At 29.6% G+C, this 23,008-nt stretch overlaps 2 protein-coding genes across 6 annotated transcripts in view; both read right to left on the bottom strand.

The window, feature by feature from the left end:
- Positions 1-5,426: 5,426 nt before the first annotated feature.
- LOC132948878 (uncharacterized) lies at positions 5,427-7,017 on the bottom strand. The gene is made up of 2 exons (XM_061019558.1): positions 5,975-7,017; positions 5,427-5,914 (listed from the first exon to the last, which is right to left on the bottom strand). Exons 1-2 carry the CDS (start codon positions 6,163-6,165, stop codon positions 5,740-5,742), a joined length of 366 nt encoding a protein of 121 aa, XP_060875541.1. The 5' UTR covers positions 6,166-7,017; the 3' UTR covers positions 5,427-5,739.
- A 204-nt stretch (positions 7,018-7,221) lies between these two features.
- The window catches only part of LOC132948876 (sodium channel protein para-like), a 71,936-nt gene continuing 56,149 nt past the window's right edge, over positions 7,222-23,008 (bottom strand). Inside the window, exons 8-25 of one of the 5 annotated variants that reach the window (XM_061019554.1) lie at positions 22,463-22,554; positions 22,110-22,322; positions 21,973-22,039; positions 21,725-21,869; positions 21,334-21,498; positions 20,984-21,265; positions 20,470-20,613; positions 19,726-19,974; positions 19,500-19,596; positions 18,977-19,045; positions 14,781-15,061; positions 14,462-14,635; positions 14,213-14,375; positions 13,959-14,146; positions 11,433-11,637; positions 10,756-10,878; positions 9,555-9,669; positions 7,222-9,292 (exon numbers count right to left, since the gene is read on the bottom strand). In XM_061019554.1, coding sequence (XP_060875537.1) covers positions 9,286-9,292; positions 9,555-9,669; positions 10,756-10,878; positions 11,433-11,637; positions 13,959-14,146; positions 14,213-14,375; positions 14,462-14,635; positions 14,781-15,061; positions 18,977-19,045; positions 19,500-19,596; positions 19,726-19,974; positions 20,470-20,613; positions 20,984-21,265; positions 21,334-21,498; positions 21,725-21,869; positions 21,973-22,039; positions 22,110-22,322; positions 22,463-22,554 — 2,779 coding nt within the window. In that variant the 3' untranslated portion in view covers positions 7,222-9,285. Of the gene's footprint in view, positions 9,293-9,550; positions 9,670-10,755; positions 10,879-11,432; positions 11,638-13,958; positions 14,147-14,212; positions 14,376-14,461; positions 14,636-14,780; positions 15,089-18,976; positions 19,046-19,499; positions 19,597-19,725; positions 19,975-20,469; positions 20,614-20,983; positions 21,266-21,333; positions 21,499-21,724; positions 21,870-21,972; positions 22,040-22,109; positions 22,323-22,462; positions 22,555-23,008 lie in introns of those variants that run through there. The other 4 variants (XM_061019553.1, XM_061019555.1, XM_061019557.1 and 1 more) reach the window with 4 other exon arrangements.

Raw genomic sequence — 23,008 nt, 5'->3', positions numbered from 1 at the left:
GTTAATCGTTATGCAATAAGTTATGTGGTTTTTATGAGTCCATTGGGGACTTATTTGGAATAGCCAGTATAGACCTTAGTTCTTTAAATAATTATACTTCCTAATAATATTGGTATTTTGACCTCTCGGCTACTAACTTTTTAAGTTTTAATTTGCCTTGATTTTGTATCGATTCTGAGCAAAATAACGAAGCAATTGCGTGATATATTTAAATAATATATGATTTTATTTTTCAAATATATTAGTAAAAATAAGCTTAAGAAGTCCTGTATCCTGTTATACATGATTCAGATTACCTAAATCTTACATGGCTGTCACGATTATGATATTTATTTATATTTCTGAGCATAATATTATGTTATGAAAGCATAATGGTTTAATTGTATATATTTGTGATATTTTAGCTCTATCAATTATGCATTAATAATAATATAATTGGTCTTTTTAAAAGTATAGACGTTGTGCCAAATAATTTGAAAAACTTTGTTGTATTGAATACTAATACAATTCTTTGATTCTACGAATATAAAATAATTAGTCATAATAAAGTGGATTAAAATTAAATTAATTTTTGACCATAATAATATTATGTTGTCAAAAAATATTAAATATTTTTTTACATTTTCGGATAATAATTTAAATGCTACCATGTTTGGATTTTTGGTTTTCCGGTTATTATTTTCTTTTTCATATTTATATTAAGAGGTTGTAGCGTTTTATTTTTTTATAGCATTTACCAATAGTTTTTAATAATTAAATGAAAAAAAAAAACAATAAAAATCCTAATGTTTTCTGATATCTTTAATTTTATTTATGTTATTCAAATAATAAAAACACTACGACACATATAAAGTTATTCCCTATGCGTTGTGGAATTTTGGTAAGTCTACTATAAATACCGAGGGAATAAAGGTAATAGTCGACACTAGTAAGGGACGCTTACATTGAATGGGGGCCTCTAACGACCCTGACAGTTGGCCTTCGGCCTACAACTTATAACTTACTTAACTACATTTTATCAATTGGTTTTAATCTGCTTCCATCCTTTGTCTTTCCCTCTCCTGAGACTATTTCCTGACCGTGATTGACTCCACGATCTCAGTGAACTTCTTTGTCATCCTTGAGGCACTCTCCCGGATCCTCTTCCTTTGTTCGTCGGTAGGTCCTCGTATGGTGGACCGCATAGTAGATCCTGGACGACGCCGGCCGAGGTCGCCTGCCCAGCGAGCCCACCAATTCGGTTCTTTCATTATCCTAAAATTGACACTAAAAAATCGTGTGCTCCGTGGTGTCTACAGTTGCAGGGCAGTGCACACACGACGGATTTTTTGCCCTTGCCTTAGACCAAAGATATTTTTGAAAACATCCATGGTTGGTAAGAGTCGGCGCCATGTGGAAGCTCACTGACTTTTTTCCCTGATACCTCCATCACTCGATATTCGGAATCAGTACCTTTGTCCAACTCCCCTTGATCGTCCGGTCCCAATAGCCTGCCACTGACGGATTGTCTCCCTCCGTAGCTCAGGGTTTGAGTACACGGCCCCAGTCTTCTTAAGCCCGGTGATTGATTTGCGTTCTATGGCTAAGAGATATACAGAGGGCATTCTTGCCAGGACCAAAGCTCCCATATCCGACACTGTCCTGTAGCACCTAGCGACCCTGAGAGCGGCACACCTCTGGGACTGCGTGAAGAGGGACTCCGATTTCCTTGTCCCGACGATGCTTTCCGCCCACACTTGAGCGACATACAGCCACCTGCTATGGACAACACTCATCTGCAGCAGTTGTGTTTTGAATTGTGAAGGGCTTCCTATATTGGGCATCAACCTGCCCAGAGCGAACGCTGCCTTTTTAGCCACGGCTGCTACCACACCTGCGTGAATCACAAATTACATTTTCACCTCTATCTGGTATCCGTTGATGTTCAGTTGTGGATGGCGATGTTTGTATTTGCCTGTGAGGATAACACACTCCGATTTTTCCGGGGCCAATGTTAAACTATTGTTGGTCATCCAACTAACGATGTCCTTCAGAATAGGATTGACTAGTTGTTCTAGTAACGTTGTGGGCAACCACCACTACCACCACGTCGTCAGAAAAATAAATGCCACCAGTTTTACCACATAACAATATACAATAGACACTCGATCAGCTGCAGATCGGGTTTGTGTATCCCTACGGTATGAAGTATTGGACTCGAAAAATTGTACTGTATCCGTAATCTGATTAAATATTGGTAACGTGTATTCCTATTTGTTACGATATTATATAAAACGGAAACTATTCATTGACCACGGACTACGACCGTTTTAATTTATTCAAAGTTTTTTATGGATGATATTGGCAGTTTCAGAATAACGCCATACATTTTGCTATGAAATATGAATTAAATATTATAATATTGTTATTTGACATTTTTCAAATAATTTATAATATTGATATGAAATATTTAATTGATAAAGTATTTACCACGCCCCCCGGAAACCGTCTTCAAGGCCACAATAACTCGATTTGGCCATAACACCTAGTGTTTAACCCCTGGGTTTACGCTGCTGGGGATATCTTTATCTAATCTAGATAAATGTATATACAATTTTCTGTAGCTTATCTATATGACATCTTCGTTATATATTCTCAACACTGATAACGACGCGTAAAAGGTAACCTACACGATGGTATAATATACCTATTATTCAATGGTCACACCTTTATTTGAAGCTACACATAACATTTAGGCACATAATAATATCTGCACATGTTTCTCTGGGCGGTTACGGCTGGACATGGATTTATAATATCATAGCTCCAGTGCTGGGAATAGATAACTAAAAAATTATCTAGATAAGATAAGATAATTTTAACAAAATATTATCTAGATAAAAATAAAGATAACATAAATGTAATTTATCTAGATAAAGATAAATTATACAACAATACATTTATCTATATAAATATCTAGATAAATATCATTTTTTACACTTATTTTTATTGTTTTTTAGTATTTTCCTAATATTAGATTTATATCAATATAATGACATAATATTTATAATAACAACGAATTGAGCCTTTAAAATACAGTTCTACGAAGTTAATTTTAATTTATTTTTAAAATGGAATTGGAAAATAAACTTATACCTAATTGATTTTAATACGCTTATTATGGCTAGTAGAGAACGACGTATAGTGCAAGCCCGCATGCAGGTTCTCGTATTATCGTAATATTGTCGTTGGAAATAATAACAAGAATTATATTCTTCTAATTTTAAAAATAATTTATATTATATTAGAATTTTAGTAACATTGGTTTTATAATTTTGTAGGGGCACTATAATATTTATCTAGATAAGCCCATTTTTATCTAAGCTAAACATTAGATAAATCGTAACATAATAATTATCTAGATACTTTAAAAGATAATTGGGTGTGTGAATATTAATCTGACTACATCTGACTAGATCTGACTATATCAAACCTAGATTACACACGCTTTGTTATAAGTGGCGAGGACAATATTACAACTGCTCGCGGTCGCTAGCCACAAAATCCCAAAGATTTGACTGGTACGAGAATTATGTCACAGGAGACGTTGTCGTGTAAGGCCTATGGATAGATTTTTAAGGTGTATTATAATAAATCAGGATAATAATATTATTAAATCATTTAGACGGTTTACGCTCGTTCGAAAAACCTATATTAAGCATCAGTATAATATTAACAATTTCATAGATATTAAAACGTAATTCGCTTTTGAGTAAAATCTATGAAATCGTTAAACATATTTTATCGAAACCATAAACTGTTGACAAACTAAACAGTATAATGTTTGTCACGGTTTGTCGAGCAACGTGCCTTTCTGGAATGCTAATACGCCGATATAAGAACAATTCCAACATTTTCAACATTTTTTTTACACAATATTTTTAATTACCAATTAAGTTTTATTTAAAATATTCGTATAATGTATTAATATGCACTAAACATTAACAAAATAATCTAAAAATAATAAAAAAAACGCAAAATAGAAGTTTATTTTAAGTTTTTGATCCTTTGATGTTTATGAAATGGATTTTGTATACTTGAAAATAATTTTCTTGGGAATAGTCAAAAATAATGTATTTTGCATTCAGATCCGGTCCCTATTAATGAGGTTTGGACTAGGATACTAAGGTAGTCACCATGCCACCATGGTATATTGGTATGTTATGTTACAATAATACAGTATGTTGATTTCGTGAAAATAGGTAATGAAAAAAAAAAAACAGGTTAATACATAAAAATTAACACACAATAAATAATGTCATTCAATAATTTTACATCAATTCGCAATAATAATTATAATGAATTTGAAACTCAGAATGATACTAGGTATAATTCTTATGAGAAATTAAACAATAGATATCCATTGAATATTCTATTATTATAATTATTTATTATCAATGATATAATATATACGTAGCATACTAGCATACCTACTTTTGATGAATTACACAATTCATATAGTGAAAAATTTTAATTAATTTTAACTGACATAAAAATTATCCAAAAATATTGCATTTATTATATTTTTAGTATTTAAATAATATTATATTATATTATATTTAATATTCATATCATATAAAATGAAAGGAAAAAACTTTTGAGTCAATAACGACTTATCATGGAACATTAATATTTACGTTTACGCATATATATATTTTTACGGTTTGTGGTATGAATACGAAATAGCATACAATTAACCTAAATATATTTTTAAAATATCATTGTGTATATAATCATATAAAATATAGTATAAGTAAAAGTTTTAACTGTAAATTGATTAAAAATAAAGAAAGAAAATACCCGCGCGTAGAATAGAAATATTAAAAAAACAAAATTACATGAAAAAAATATGATAATATTTTACTACAAATCCAAAAATTGATCTTTTAAAATTTTTAACGCAAACGCCTACCAATAAATATTAAATATGTATTAACAAATAAATAAATTAATGTTTTAATATGAAAAATAATTGTAATTGTAATTTGTGCAATTTTTAAATTTAATGACTTTTTATATAAATAATTGTACCTAATTGTAATTTGTGTAATTTGTAAGTTGACAAATTTGTGAACAATGGCTATCTAAGGAAGCTGTTCTAAAATAAATAGTTCAAACAATATTTTTAAACCCACTAGGTAGTCATAATATAATTATAAAAATTATATAAGTCATATAACATCAGAATACGATAAGACAGAAAGTACTAAGCCTATAAGATGAAGGAAAATTTAGTTTGAGTGTAATAATTTTCCACCATGAGAAATGACCAATTCAAAAATTTGTAGGTACGCAGATTATGTACAACCTATACGTGGATAAATTTCTTTTAAAAAAGGTTTCTATTGTTCGTAAATTGTGCGCAAATGAGTTGTAAAAAAGGTAAATGTGCGTAAATGAGTTGTAGCCAAAAAAATATGTTTCAAGTTTCTACGATTAATACTTTTTAAGTACTTACAACAAAATAGCAAAAAAATTAATGAAAAATCGATTTTTTTATCTGTGAATTTCCAATTTTGTCAAAATTTATACTACAGATGGTCATAAGAATATTTTTGAAATGGCGATCAACTTTTTTTAAATTCAAGAATATAACCAAAACATTTTGTATGATCAGTTTTCTTAAAAAAATGAATGTTTATTAATTTATTTGAAAATTTCATTAACGTATTTTGTGAAAAAAGTCACATTTCAATATTATTATGATTTAGGTGGTCGTTTTAGTGTTTGTTTGTTTGATTTTTTTTTTACACAACATTTGTGGTTTTCTTCGATTTCTTGCAATATTTTGATAACAGCACAATCTACCCCTTCCAGAAACTGTTTTGATAATTCGGGAACATTTTTGTATAAATTTTTCAAAAAAACCATGTTTCTAAAATCAAATGATCATAGTATAATTTTATGAATACATTAAATATTATAACCTACCTACCTGATATTAACACAACTGACGTCTTCTGGACTGGATGGTCGGTCGTATTGAGCAGTTGAAGTAGAAGGAATATTGTAGTCAAAATTATTAGCTGTGAATGAAGCAGTTGGTTGCCGTTTTTTAGAGTTATTAAATTTAATTGTTTTTTTATTTTGACATTGAGAACAATTGTTTTTGTCAAACGATGACATGGCCAATACGAATTAATATAAGTACTCTAAATCATCGATTATATTATTTTTATTTTGTCAATACGTAATAAATAAAAATATTACTTATACGATTAAAAATATTATGTTTCCAAAAAACCAATAATCTGCAGTGATTATTATTAGGTTGTTATTAAAAATACCTAGATGATATTATTTAATATAAATAATATGATGCAACTATAGTGACTGGAAATAAAAAATAATTTTTGTTTTCATTGATTACCTAGGTATTTATTTAAATGTTGAGTATTTTGTATAAGCTGATGCTGCTGTTGCAATAAAAAAATAGTGATTGCAGTTTATATGGTAGTCGAGACAAAATTATAATACCAAGGATTTGATACAGAAAAGTTTCTAATTTATCATCAAAGTCGAAAACAGAAAAGAAAAATGTATTATTATAATCAATAAACTAATGATGGTTTGTAACGACGAATAATATAATAATAATAACAATAATATAACATTAATAATTGTATTATTAACCATCGTTTAATTATAATATAAACAATAAATATTATACTGAGTTTAATCTTCAATACTTTTGCAATTTTGATCATGTTCGGAGGATCCTGTAAGTATACGAAAAATTGGTAGTAAATACGGTAGGTAAATATCGGTAGGTAAGTAGGTACTAAACTATAAATTTACATTTTTTTTTTTATTAGTTAACTCGCGGAAACTTAGACCATTGGGTGGTTTTTAACTGTGGGGGAGGGTACTGTAGATTTAAACACGTGTGTTTGTTAGTTTGGCAGATTTGATGTATTTTTTAGTGGGCACCCGTAGGTATCTGCCATGTCGCCCGGGTGTCAAAGTACTTCTCTCCTACACCGTAATTTGCCCGAAGAAAAATGCCACCCGCAGCCGAAGTTTTGAACCGGCGTCGGTGCGCGTCGCAACCGACGCCTTAGTCCGCTCGGCCACTCCGTCTCCCATAAATGTAAATTGTAATACGTTATACATAATATATAAGAATCATCGTATGGTCCAAATAGTGGGATTTAAATGAACACACTATTTTTTTTCTCAATTTTTTTTATTAAAGAGACAAACAAATTATTGCAAAATATGAAATGTACATTATTAAAAAATATCCGTAGGCAATATTATCCGACAATTTTCGTACCGCCAAAGAGGGAAGGACATGCCGGTGCGAAAAACGTCGCATACATATTTTGTTTACATTATTCAGCGTTGTCCTTGTCTCAGATACAGCAGATAACAATATAATTAAATTAATTTGGTTATTAATTTGTTTAGTATAAATTTACCCCGAAACAATAATAATAACGTCTCTTAAAAAGTATGCGTAAAAACAATAATTTTGTTAACCCTTTAAGCAAAAATTATAGGTAAGAGGGTGTTTACACAATACTTATCATCCATCAATTAACAATTTTTTACAATATTTTCTAAATCTTAAAACTTTCAACAATATTCAAAAGTGTAACAAAACGATTTTTCAATATTTTTTTTCAGTAGTACAAATTTTGAATCTAAAAATAACAGTGCGTTTAGGACGAGTTTAATTGGTTGTTTTCCAATAAAAATGCATCGTTACAAAATTTGTGCGGTTTTCGAGTGATTGAGTCAAGCGTTTTTTTTTTGTTCTTTAAGAAAAAAGGTCATATTAAGTATTTACGCTTCGTTTTTTAAAAATATTATGTTCTCTCCAAAAACTGATAGTTATTGAATGCTTTTAAAGCGAAAGCGACGTCATTTTGGTAACTCTAATCTACCTAACACATTTCATTTTGAACTAAAAACTTAACAGATTATAACAAATTTAACTAAAAACTATATCAAAATTCATTCATTATTTATAAATAAAATTTATCTAAAGCGCTTGATGTTATTTCTTTCTTTTCATTTTGGTGTTATCGCTTGTTCAATGTTAAATCCCATATTTTAAACACACATATATAAATATATTTATAAATAAATAAATAAATATATATATTTATATTTATATTTATAGGACTGGATAAAAGCAGTACAAGGTCAAGCCAAAACGAAAATGAATAATTTCTACAAAGTAAATTATTTTATTATAAATCATTAATATTAGTTTAATTATTTTTTTTTATTATTATTAATAAACATTTTTACAAATAAATTCGTTTGTTATGTACATTATTTTACTTTCTCTTGAAAAAGTGGTTTTCCGTAGACAAAACAAAATAAAAACAAAACAAAAACAAAAACGGGCGAAAATAAAATAAAAATTCAATCACAGATACGACGTATATAGAAATATCACAGATCATTTTATTTTAAACTGCGTATTTATTATTATTATACATATGTATATATAAGTAATTATCTTTCTTGTTAAAGGACTGTCAAATAAAGCCTGGTTTTCTGAATGTTTTTATGTGCTTTGATAATTATTTTTGATTGTATTATATTATTTTACAGTCTATTAGACAAAACTGTTTTACCGGTCAAACTGTATAGTGTTACAATATTGAAAAGCGTGTCGAGCTTAAATACTAAATAAGTTGTTTTTATCGTTTAGGTTACCAAAATGACGTTCAGTATAATGTATACAATAATTTAAGTGTGAATATACTTTAGCGAGTATAACTTAAGCTCTTCAGTGTCATTTTCACAGACCTACCTAAAACAACACCACAGGCTTTTGTAAGTGCATGTGCAATGGAAATATTCAAACATGCGTAAAAAAATCACATCTGGCACGGTAGGGATCGAAAAGTTGAATTATCCAATCATTTTTTTGATTGTGTTTTCAATTTATTAAACGCTTAGAGACATATCAATATTATTCACGTAATCACGTTGGATGAAAAGAAAAAATACCCACTGACATTTACACGGAGAAATGTAATAATTCGATCCCTAGTAGTCACGGAGAAAAACATCGTTATTTTTCATCCAATAACAGTGCACGTGTAATTCATTTATGGCATTTCTTACAGAACAAATGTAGTAATTTAAATTCTCAGTGCTTTGTTTCGGTTCTCTTTTATTTGATCATTATTTTCATAAGAAAAAAAGAGAGAAAGTGAGCTGTTTTCCTAAACAGCGTGATGTGTAGCCGGCTGAAGCGGTTCTAACAGCCGAGTTAATTTTATGCTAGCATCTGAAATGTAAAAAAAATTAAAAAATTAAAATAATGAAAGTGAAATAAACAATAAATATTAATTACTTCTTAGTTATGTACCTATTTTTAGTTATAATTTTCATCTTTATCATATTAATTTTCGAAACAGTTTTAAAATGAACACTATTAGTTATTTTCTAGTTAATTCCATACCGAAAGTAATATATTTTTAAAACAGTAAAACTGAATTATTTATAAAATGTATGACTTATTTGTAAGTATAAGTAAGTATAAAAATTACTTTAAACTATCCAGGTCGAAACTTTCCTTTTTGTAATCGTTTCCAACTTTGTTCCCTTGATGATTTCCAATTGAATTCCCAACTTGATTCTTTTTTATTTTTTGTTTTACATCACCTGTATGCACATACAATTATGGATAGTATAGATAAGACGGAATTACAGATATTTATCATATTCCTATCATATATACTACCATATTATTATATATTTTAATTAATTTTTTGTACATGAATAATCCTCTAACTAAATTCAGGGTTTTATCAAAACAGCATAACTTTTTTTCGTTAATATAATTTCATAAAATGATTATATCTACGTTTTATAGAAATATATTATAATATTGTTTGGCTTGCTTTGCAAAAATGGCCAATTTAAAAAAATATCATTGTTAAAGAATTAAAATAGCTCACTTTTAAAAATAATAAAATTCTAACAGCTATGTGTTTTCCGTTAAAGTTTTGGAATTTTGATGAAACAATTTGTTTTAATTTTGAATTTAATGAAGTATTTTTATTTTGTAAACTTGTTAATATATTAATCTTATTTTCATATTGGTCTTTTTGATGGACAATAGATATTATTATTACCATGTTTAAGTATCTAACATTGGAAAAATACTAAAATATAAAATAATACTTTTTTAATCATTAAAATATATATAGTCACATGCATTATCGATTAATTTCGAAATGGCAAATGTCACGGCTATAGATAATACGTGGCCAATGTCGAGATAGGCCCATAATATAATATTACTAAACTGATGCTCATCTATCTCTTAAAGTAAAAATGGCCAATGGTACCTATGTATTAATTTGGTCATTCTGTACCAGACGTTGTCCGTTTTAACACAAGTAACATAATTAAATATTAATGACATTATCCTGCAAATATGAAATAATCTCAAATTTATCCAAATGTGGCATTGGCCCTAATCTTTCACCAAGCCATAGAACTATAAATTTTAATTCATATATATATATTGATATATATACCTACTATATTGTACAATAATGTTCCAAAATAAAAAATAAAAAATAATTTAGTAGCCCTTTATGTCTTTTATGTTAAATACATATTACAAACAAGTAATTTGTACTGTACTTTCATTGATAAATTATTTTATTTATTTATCAACAAATTATTGAGGTAATATATTAAGGAACATACCTAGTATTTTTTTAAATGATGTAAAATTACCTGGAATTGTGAATTCCATCCCGTCACCAATTGTCATCTCCACTGGTTCCTTAGCGTCTTTAAATGGCGCTATAACATCCACAATTGTCTCGTCAGCAGGCAAGTCAATATCTCTGTCACGACCTATGAGCGATGAATTCACAAATGTAGAGAATTTATAAGTATTCATTTTGTATTGATACCTACTACCACAGTACTACGTGTAATGTGTAATATAATCTTATTCACGGTGTACACATTATGCATACGTACGTATTGGTTAAAAGAAGCATTTTTCAAACATATTTTATCAGTAGGTACCTATACATTTATTCACTAATTATTAAATATAAGTTACGCATGTTATTATAATTATTATTAAGATGGATTTAGAACTGTCGTGTTTTATTTAATAATATCTATCAATAGGTATAACTATAAACTATTAATTAGATGGATAATATTAAATAATGTTTTTAGAGTAAGAATGGAATGTGTATATTATATAAAATGCATGCCCGCATATACACATTGCACACACGTTTATATAAGTATCAAATGTGTACATTATTGTTATTGTAAATACGTTGTTTATTCTGTTGAGTTCCGATAAAATAAAAATAAAAAATTATGACTTTGTCATTCAATGGGAAATATGAATTTATCCTTGGTCCAACTAGTGTTAAAGCACTTCTCACCTGACGCCTGGACCGATATCTGATTGGTGAGTTTCGCTCGGAGTGCTTTGAGGAAGTCCATTATACGCGTTTTCACCCATTTATTGAATCGGCTAATACGTTCAAATGCTTCTGTGATCTTGTTTGTGTCGCTGTCAGCCGTAGGCACTGATAAATTCGACGAGCCAAAATTACTCAGCAACAACGCCAAGAAAAGATTAAGTACCTGAAATAAATCATTTATTTGAACAATAGACGTTTATATTTTGAGATATTGTTGTCAATTTTACAGATCCAGATACTCGTTCATTTTATATTATACTATACCTAGTAGGTATCTATTAGTTCATATTATTATGGTTATAGTATCACTAGTACCAATACTATTTTACTGAGCATGATAGCAAAAATTAAATATGGATATTTTATAAAGAAAATTAATTAAATTTGTATACAAATTAAATAAGATTGTAATTACGAATTTGTACATAATCATAGGCATAATGCGCAGGTATGGCTAAATTCAATCTGATCAGTGATCACCCACCCCCTTGTCATGGTAATACAAGAAAAAAATTATAGACATTTTCACTACAAAAGACCCTTTTGTTGGTGACTTGAAAATGTAAACAATCAGTTTTCATTATTTCACACATACAAAATGCATCAATATTGGTTTTTAATTTTAACCAAATATAATCTAATAAAAAATAAAAAAAAAAATTTTAAAAACACACTTTTCCATAAAAACATTTAAAAAAAAATTTTAAAAATTGCACTAAAAAGACAAAAATAATTCTCTGTACTTAAAAATAATGAAAAATTTATTGATGAAAAATTTAAAAGTGTGTGGTGCTCATACACTTGACATATATTCCCAGTCACTATCTTATAAACATGATTGAACAAAGAAGTGTATGTGAGACTTTCCTTGGCTTTTAAATTTTTCATTATTTTGCTCTTATACTTGACATATACTGCCAGTCACTATCTTATAAACAGGATTGAACAAAGAAGTGTATGTGAGACTTAGCTCGGCTTTTAATGTTTTGTATGATGCACCACACACTTTTAAATTTTTCATCAATAAATTTTTCATTATTTTTAAGTACAGAGAATTATTTTTGTCTTTTTAGTGCAATTTTTAAAATTTTTTTTTAAATGTTTTTATGGAAAAGTGTGTTTTTAAAATTTTTTTTTTTATTTTTTATTTTCTACTTTTTAGTTGAAAGTAAATAATTAAGAACATGAAGTTACGAACAGTCTGTTGCTCTTATTTTCACTGCTGACTGTAGTGTTTAAAGAATATCGGTATCCGGTGTTTTCGGTACCTATATCAGAATACCGGTATAATGTTATTTGGTAATAATTACCGTTGTTACCATAGATATTATAATAATGGATAGGACACGCCTATACTTGCTTCGTAAGAGGTTGCGGTTTTTTTTGGGGAAGAGAGAAAGTTCAATATCTGCGAGAGATATTACGGCGACGTCGTGGGGACAATCCTTTTTTTTTTTTTGGTCCATGTCCCAAAATGACAACGGATTATTGTATTGTCATCTAAGACCAAGGTCTATACCAATTTTCAGAATTTTTCATCTTCAAAAAGTGCCTCAAATCGAGCGCGCAAGATTTGATCACAGACAGACGTGAAACCAAACTTAAGAAAAGTGTTAAAAACAATTTATTCAAAAAAGTTCAAAATATAATATATTATATTATTAACAATTGTCAATTAACATTAATATTTATTTATTATTATAAATTATTCATGGGATTAGGGCTATTAGCTTATGAGATATTATAAATATTTAAAGTTTAGATTAGCAAAGTAGTAGACATACATTTTGCGGGGTAACCCCGTACCACTCCACACTGCTCATCTAAACTTTAAATACTAATAACGCATAAACTACTCGCACTAAATTTAATTTTTATGTATCAAAATAATTAGATAAATATTTTGCTTTGGAATTTGAAATTTAAACTTTATGTTGTCATTAAAAAAATTTAAAAATTAGAAGGATAAAAAATATTTAAAACTATAGTTTTTTAATAACAAAGTTCTTTTGTAAACGACTTGAAACTATGTAAAAAAATATTTTCAAAAACAATTACATTTTTTGAAATAACGAGTGTTCAATTTTAAATGAATCGCCCTGTATAGTCTCTCGGGTAAACACAAACGTTTAAAAACTAAAAGGGCTACACCTACTTTTAGTCATATCTTCATAAGGTATCAACCCACCCACATATACAAAAATCTCAGGTGGGGCTAAAGCCTAATCAGCCCTACCCGTGCGCACGCCTATGTACATAATAAGATTTTTCTATGATAAAAAGTGTTCATGTAAGAGACATTAATTTTATTAACGAATGATAATGGACTATAGTTCTATGTTGTAGGTTCTGGAGTAATGTTGCCACCCCTAAATTCCTAAAAAGTTGACACCAACCCCAATGGCATTCCACCGTTCTCCTAAATTCTTGCACTAAGCAGTACATAAATTATCATATTTATGTATAAATAGTACTTATATTTACCACGAGGTTACCGATGACAACGGTAGCCAAGAAGAATGGTATACACGTTGGTTCTCCAACGTGTAAACAGTCCCACATTGATTCGATCCATTCGCCACATAATACGCGAAATACAATCATAAACGAGTGCAAAAAATCGGTGAAGTTCCACCGGGGAAGCTCATGGTCTTTGAACAAGTACATTTTTTCTGTAAAAAAAATATTATTTCATTTGTGTTTTTTTCATTTGTACGCTTGAAAATATTATACGGTACCTGTGTAGTTTTTTCCAAATAACTGCATACCCATAACGGCGAATATAAATATGATTATGCATAACACAAACGTTAGGTTACCCAAAGCACCGATGGTTCGACCCATTATGGATATTAAGAGATTCAATGTTGGCCAAGATTTTGCCAACTTAAATACTCGAAGCTATAGTTGAACATTTCAAAAAATTTGTTAAGTGTAACTATATTTTTTCACAATACGGTAACCATAAGAAACCAACAAATACTCACCAAACGAAATGAACGTAATACGGATAGACCTTGGTAACCCGCAGAGAGCAGTTCTACTACGGAAAGAATTACGATGATGAAGTCAAAGATGTTCCAGCCCATTTGGAAGTAATATTTAGGACTCATCGCCATCAGTTTCAGAGCGGCTTCGACGCCGAATGTCGCACTGAAAAACTGTAGTCGCATTAGGAATTAGTCGGAAACTCAATATTAAATTTGGTAAGCTTAATTTATTATCACATTCGAGTTTCAACCTATTTATGTTAATTTTGCTTTATACCTAGCCATACTATGATTTATGTCATATTGTCATACTTACAACATTGGCCTTGTTGAGAATGAAATCCAATTTGGGATCCATTTCGTGATGATCGAGTGCCATGAATAACGTGTTGACTACAATACACAACGTGATGTAGAGTTCGACGAACGGATCGAAAACTATGAACGCGAGTCCTTGCTGAAACTTGAGCCACGGCCATCCACAGTCCCACACACAGAACGTGTCAATGAACTTCAATAACCATACTTGGAACTTTTCCCGAAAAGTAGGTTCCTCATCTTCTTCCTCTTCATCCTCGCCATCTACCGCATCCTCATCTGTTGGAAACACGTACACCGTGGACACTGTACCCCAGACACCCACGAGAGTACCCCCCGTTATTACTATTAATATAACATACATTTACTATCTCAGCACTTTTTTGTTTTAATTGCTTATAAAATATTATTCCATCATAATTCAAAGTATAAAAATTTATTTTACCATTTTCATATTAATCATAATATTAATATATATCTTATTCAAGAGTCTGTAAAAAAAAAATAATTTATTAAATCCACACTCAGTCTTTTAAAAATATAAAAATCACCAAATTCAACTTATAATATTTGAAAACGTCCTAGAACAGCCTGATTATGTTTTCTTTGAACTCTATTGTATGCATAAATAATTTTTTATTTTAGAATATAAAATATCCAACAATCAGTAAAAGTGATATAAGTTCAAAACATTCTACATCATTTTTAATGTTGTAATTGTAATAAAAATACATCTGTGTTACGCTCATAGACATAGACTAGGCTTCTTTTGCAGAGACAGCATTTAATGAGTACTATTAAAATTGTCAGTTTTCAAAACTGTAATAGAAAGTGTGGGAGAAAGATAGTAATTCTTAAACTTATTTTCTGAGGGGGGAATTTACTAGATCAAAGGTTTTTTTTCATTGAATGAGGCTGTTTGGTGTAATAATTTAAAGTGAAGGAATTGTCGCCTAATTAAAGTTTAGAACATATTGTACCTATTAATTGTTATTATATTATGTAAATATTTTCTTTACTGGCAGTGATTTTAGAAAATGGAAGATGCAGCACAATATGTAATCTCTGATTTTACCGTAGTCATGCTTATGGTTATGTTTCAGAAATACTTAAAAATATATTGAACACCCATTGTCAGAGTAAAACATTATGCAATTAATGTAGTCGTTTTTTTAAGGTAGGTATATCAAAACTTTTCTCAATCTCAAAAGGTTTTCTAAAAAAATGTGAGTATGAATGTTATTTTTAAAATCATTTAGTATTTACATACAAGTGAATTATTGTAATAACATTAAATAAAGTTTTGAAAGATTAATTTGCCATCCAGTGATAAATATTAGTAAACACACGTGTGAGATATAAAAAATAATAATTAATTAAGTCCGTTTAAAAACTTATTGATTCTACAAGATTATTATTGTATTTTAAAAATATAAGCTAATAAAATGTTAATAAATTGACTTTAGTGCAGTATGAATAATATCAAATATATTAACTTCTAAGCGAATTTACATGTACTTAAAAAGTAAACATGTTTGGTTGCGTCATCGTATATAAGAAAATATAATAAACGTATTTAGTATTTTACTATAGAATTATTAAATGAATGTCATAATTTTGTATACGATTGTCGCTTTGTACTTTGATTAGTCAAATGACATCAACTCATGTAATATTTTTGTATTCTTTTATAATATAAATAAAGCTATTTGGTGATAATCATCTAAGTAATTAGTTTTAAAATTAGGAAAGAAATAAATCAACGTAATTAATAGTGGAATTGTAATGCAGTGCTAATGTCTTACTATATGAATATTGTTAGACATTTCTAATTTGTTTATACTATATAATATTCTTATTAGTAAAATTATCTTTAGATAAACCATATTATATACTTTATGAAAGTTTTAAAATATAATTGTATAAGTTAAAAAAAAAAACAAAAATATTGATTCCTTTCATTTGTTTTAAGTGCAAAATGTTTGATTGAACATTTAGGATACAACTATTGGAAATTAAAATTAAGTTTTTTATAATGTAATTATCTGTAAATATGTTTGTGCTCTGGTTTACATTTGGAATGTAGGGTAAATAAATTGACAAATTCACGACATCGTTCAAATAATTTAGAATTTATTAATTATTTTTAAAACACTAACCTTTAATAGTAGTTACTAGTTAGCAATTCACGATGAGAATATGTTCATCAATCATTTAATCAAATTCATTTAAAATATTGATAACACTTAAATTGTATTAAATTACAATAGTGTGTATAGCTACATATTAATTAACAATTATAATATTATAAAAATTAATTCATAATATTTATTATGTTTAATATAAATTGGAGATTATATAATGTATAACCTACATTAAAATTCATAATGTATATATTACGTATATATACATATAGTATATTTTGTATTGTATTACTTAATATAAAAAGGTAAATGTGGATTTAATTATTAAACATAAAAAAATGTTCAATGAGTTACTGCTTTGTATTGATCTTAAATATTTTAGGAATAAAAACGTTGGCTAGCTCAACTCGGCTTGTAAAATTATTTATGGAAATATAATAATTTATACGTTGCTTATATTTATCCTAACTATATTATATTATATAATTATTTCTAACTACAATAAAAATATCTAAGTACTGTATAAAAACAATTCAATTTGTCTAGTCATAACTATTATCATATTATGCAATCTACATATAAAATGTGGTTAATAATATATTATAATACATAAAACAAGTGAAATAAAATATATTACGAAGCTTGATTAGTAGCTATAGTAGTAAGCTTGATATACCCAAATACAGTTAAAATATACAAACTATAAGTACTACCAAGATGATATTCATATTTAAAAAAATATCAATCTACGTGATGTAATACTCCATGGTAGATTAAACAAATCCAATGTAGTAAAACGATAAATATTAATAAAAAAGGCGAGTTATTTTTTTATAATGATATAAACTAACAATAATTTAACGTTCACATAAATATAATTATGATCGCAGACTCTTGGATCTTTATGTTTCATTTCAAGAAGGAGAAGAATTAAACGCCATATTATACTGTCATGCACGGACAAAAGTACTGATTAGCAATTATAGTTATATTAAGAGTAATAAATAATAAAAACACCTTTTGTCTAATAATAATAATAATAATATTGTACCGCACACATGTTCATGAATTTTTTTTCTTTTGCGGGCACGATGAGTGTGCTGTACAGGGATGGGCTGTATTTCAAATACCTACGCGAATCTAATATACTTATCATTGATACATTTTAACTAACCTATCTAGTATCTTGTATGTGGGTATATAAATAATTTTTATTGGATGTCTTATATATTTTTTTTTTTATTGCGTTGAAATATTAGATTCAAACGAAAATATTTTTTTTTCAGAATTATGCAAATAAACTAATTATTTATTTAAATAGTTTGTCTATGTTCTTCATTTTATTTCCATAACTGATTGACGAAATCACAGAACTAATCGCTAAACATGTTTAAAAAGGTTGGAACTTTGAAGTGTTCAGTACTAAATAGCCATGTAACATTGTAACAAAAAAAAAAAAACATATTATTCCTGAACGCAGATATAATGATTACGTGTTCTGGATTTCTAACAGAGATATAATAATATTATTGTTACTTTTAGACTGTAGTATTCATATTAGTAAGTATTTAGTATGTACAATTAAAAACTATACTAAGATAAATAAATAACATGGGATTAATTTAGATTTTAGCAATAATTTTACTTCCTAAAATTATAATTTAAAAATATATACCTATTGTATCTAAATGTAAACATTGATTTAGGTATTTAATATCTTGTATCTAGATACTTTCATGCCCATCCCTGAAATAAGATGAACCAACAGAACGAAGTGTGCTGCGTCCGGCGAAGGACAACAAATCGTGTCGACAGAGATATAGTGTATGAGCACATATTTTAACATGCAAATCTATACAGGGTGATAGCAATGTATTGTTTATACAGCGTTTTTTTTTTGTCTTGGGCCATGTATTACGTTATCACAAACACGACGCGTACAACATAAACATAAGACATAAGTAATTACATTATTATTATTATTATACACATTCAACAACGACAACAAAAACAACAAGAATATTGTAAACCATTTGGTTTTGGCGCATACCTGCTTTTTCGCTACCCCTACTCTGACGCCCGGCTGCCTGTTCGATGATATCGTTCAACACCATCACGTCTGAAACAATGATTGATATTATATAAATACCTATATATTATAACCACTGCAGATCATTATAATTATTATTGTATCACTATCACCCCCGCACAGGCATGGGTCTAGGAATGACAAAAGAGCGAGAGCTAGACTCAAACATTTAGGTACCTTTTTATAAGTTGTACTTGTACTCGTATAAGTATAAATTAAATATGCACAGTTTTAAAAAGTGATAAACCGCCAATAAACATTTAAATTATTATAATAGCTAATAGATGGTAGATACTTTTTGATGCTAAATAATTTCACATTTTAATGTATTAATTAATAAATGAGAAGATTATCTTTGATACACTATTCAAGGTGCTTATCATGGTCATTATTATTATTACTTTATGACATTAACCCCCTGCGTGTATAACAATAATACAATATACAAGTATACAACATAACTTTTATGACACGATCGGTTTACCTCTCATGTCGACAACCGTGTGCTTTTGCGAATCGTTGTACCCGCACTCGTCAACTTGTTGTTTCGATTTGGACATGGAACTCGAATCGTAATCGTCCTGAAACCCAATGCACGATCAGTTGTTACTTGCTAGCATTATACACGTGTAAGCATACTACGTGTAAGCATCACTACCATGACTACAATCACTACTGTCACTACCATTACTACTATATGGGGGCCTTACATCTCGGTTGTATCTCTGATCGGATGGGTTGAAATAGTTTCTGGCCGACCTCGACCTGAGTTGTCTCTCCTTGGTCATGGGTGGTTTGAACAGATCCGCGTGCGACGTGTACGTAATTCGGGACGTATGTGACGTGTAACTGCTGTGCCTCGAACCAAAGTTCGCGTATGACACGGGCACGATGATGGCGCCATTCTCCTCGCTCATGGGCGTCACTGCGTTTGAGTCGTCGGCGTACGGCAAGTGTTCCTGAAAGTTTCAGGACTCAGGATTTAATGTTCGTGGGAAACGAGGGGGACTCGTATATTTTCCTACTTCCCCTTACATACAAATACAGGGCAGTAGCAGACAGTAATAATTATTTTTATCACCTTTATCGACTAAAGACGATCGCCTACGACCATCTGACCTAATCGCCAGCATATAAATCTAAAAATAATGTTCAACGAAATAATTGAGCAGCAATCGCCACAAAAAAATCTTAACATGCAGTACAACTCTTAATCTGTGCCCAATTTAATAATCAAATTAGAAAAATAAAACCATCATCGTTGTAATAATAATATATTTGTGACGAAATAATATACTATAATAATGTATAATGTAATATAAAAATAGTTTTGGGGAGGCTCTAGTCCCAAATCTCCCCCCTCTGCGGATGCACCACTACGACATTCGTGTCCTAGTTAGAAAACGTAGATTCGAGACAGCGTGTTAGAGTTTCGGATTATCTTTCGCACTTACCTCCGCGTCAAGTAACGTGTTTAATACCAACGGCTTGGTATCCGCTCCGGTGAACCTTGGTCTACCGTTTCGGTGAGACAGTTGGTGGCTACCGCGTGATGCCCGTCGGATGTTAAACGGCGATCCCGGCAGGCTGAGACTGGCCTGGAATTAAAACAAAAACGTCATGAATAAGCTGGAAAAAATACTTGGCCAAATAACTGCAGTGCTGGGAAAAAAACTCTATTTTGTTAACTGATGATCTAAGCTTATAAATATTATATATATATATTTACATATTTCGTTAAATTTCAATAAATTATACTATACTGATTACATACATTATCAATAATAAACATTCATTGCGTTTATAAATACTTTTATTTATGTTAAAATAAATACACCTAAAATTTGACTAAGAAAAATACTTTTAATAGTATTGGTAATCACTAATCATACTAAATGATTAAAAATAAAAAATTCATCATTGAGTTTTTCCCAACACTGCGACCCGGAGTCGTGCACAGGGGCGTACTTTTCTTGTTTTGCCACTCTGCCTGTCCACACTCCCGGTGTCCGAGTGTTTGTCATGGCTCGTGATTGACACCGATCGCAGGCTCATTTTCTCTCGATGATGATCGTTACCCATTCCCCGGTCTTGGCCACTGGTAAACATATTGTCGTAGCTTTGGCACGAAAAGTCCGAAGGCGATTTCGGATGTTGGGTGACGTGCCGCGCTCTCTCCGCACGCTCCGCCACTCTTTCCTCGTGAGCTTGCCTCCGGACTTCCCTGTCTTTAGCTGCTTGTTCAGCTTCCTGCATGTTACACAATGCACGTTGATTATTACACGTTTGGACGGTCAATTCGATAGCGAACAACTCACCCTGATCGCTTCTTCCTCGGCTGCCTCTTCTTCTTCCGCTTTTTTCTGCAACTCGTCGTACGACATCGCTACGATAGCTAATATCAAATTGACAAGATAAAACGAACCGAGGAATATAATCACAATGAAGAAGAACATATGCCATGGTCCAGCGGCTCTTAACACCTAGATATGAACATTTTATAACTTTTTAGAAGACAAAATAAGTACGTTGTTCATATAATATATAATAATATATAATGTAATACCATACGTGGTAGGTTTTTGTAATTCATTATAAATGTAAAATATAAAATATTTATATATAATGGATACAATTAATATCCACTTATACAATAACAATACTCATGTATAAACAGCAATAATAATATAATCTGCCAACGTCAAGTACCTGTTGGTATAATGCTTCCCAGTTGTCTTGAGTCATTAATCTAAATGCCGACAGTAAAGCCCATGCAAATGTATCAAAACTTGTATATCCATAATTAGGATTTTTTCCAAAACCTTGGATACACATATAACCATCTTTGCATTGACTAAATACACAGTAAAAATACAAACGAATTATAACTACAATCTAAATTATGAATATATATTATCTACCTAACATTCGTTATCTTATAAATTACTATGACTCACCCAGCGCCTGTACCGTTCCCACATAATGGATAATCTTCTGGTTCCTCTTCACCGGGCTGCCAATTTGCTGAAACACATGAATAACATTATAATTATTACATTATACTTAAATAACTAATGGCAACATTTTTACATACATTTATTCGACATGAAGGCAACCCAATTTTCATTGGTTAAATTTCCAGCTGAACCGTCAGTGGGAAAATACTTTATACATTTTTGTGTTAACACGCCCATATAAATTTGTAATCCCAGTAATGCGAACACAGATAGTGAAAATATTGTTAATATAATGACATCCCTGAGGTTTTTCACGGATTCTATCACAGCTCCAACGATAGTCTTTAATCCTAAAATATTAAATCAACAAAATCTTACATCTTTAATTCAATCATAATATCTGTATACACAATATACACAATATGAATGTTAGGGCCAAATATGCATGTTAGTATAATATTATAATATAATTATATCGTTTTATATTTACCAGGCACAATGGCTACAGTTTTGAGCGCTCGCAGTACTCGAAATGTTCGAAGAACCGCTAAATTTCCAAGTTCTATACCCATAGTAACGTAACTGAAAATTACAATATTTAACTACACATGCTATAATTAAGTTATTATATTGTACTAGTTAATTTGGATACCGATAGTCCACAAAATATTTAAACCTACCTTCTAAAACAAAGGGCTATAAACTAAGTATGCTAATTAAATAACAATAATATATACTATATATGTATGTAAATATAATATATATAAACATATATATTTTAATATGGCTATGTTTAATTTAAAACCCGATTCTAAATAGTATCGGCTATAGGTCTAAATTCCGAGTAAAACGATTACACTAAACTATAAACAAAAAATATATATTTTTTGAAATTCGATACAAATACAATAATAATGTATCGACATATACGTCTATATACATTAATAACATAGGTACCTAGGTACTTAAAATAAAACAAAAATTTAATTTCCCATTTTCAATTATAGTACTTTTTTTTTTGTTGTAAGTGAATAAA

The sequence above is a fragment of the Metopolophium dirhodum genome, chromosome 7 (assembly GCF_019925205.1).
Source record: "Metopolophium dirhodum isolate CAU chromosome 7, ASM1992520v1, whole genome shotgun sequence".
NCBI lineage: Eukaryota > Metazoa > Arthropoda > Insecta > Hemiptera > Aphididae > Metopolophium > Metopolophium dirhodum.
This window is presented reverse-complemented; position numbering and strand designations above follow the sequence as displayed.

Bases quoted from the DNA above. Each gene is read 5' to 3' on its own strand.
- LOC132948878 (XM_061019558.1), bottom strand. From the start codon at position 6,165: ATGTCATCGTTTGACAAAAACAATTGTTCTCAATGTCAAAATAAAAAA. The intron at 5,915-5,974 runs GTAGGTAGGTTA...ATTTGATTTTAG, and splicing joins GTCAGTTGTGTTAATATCAG to AAACATGGTTTTTTTGAAAA.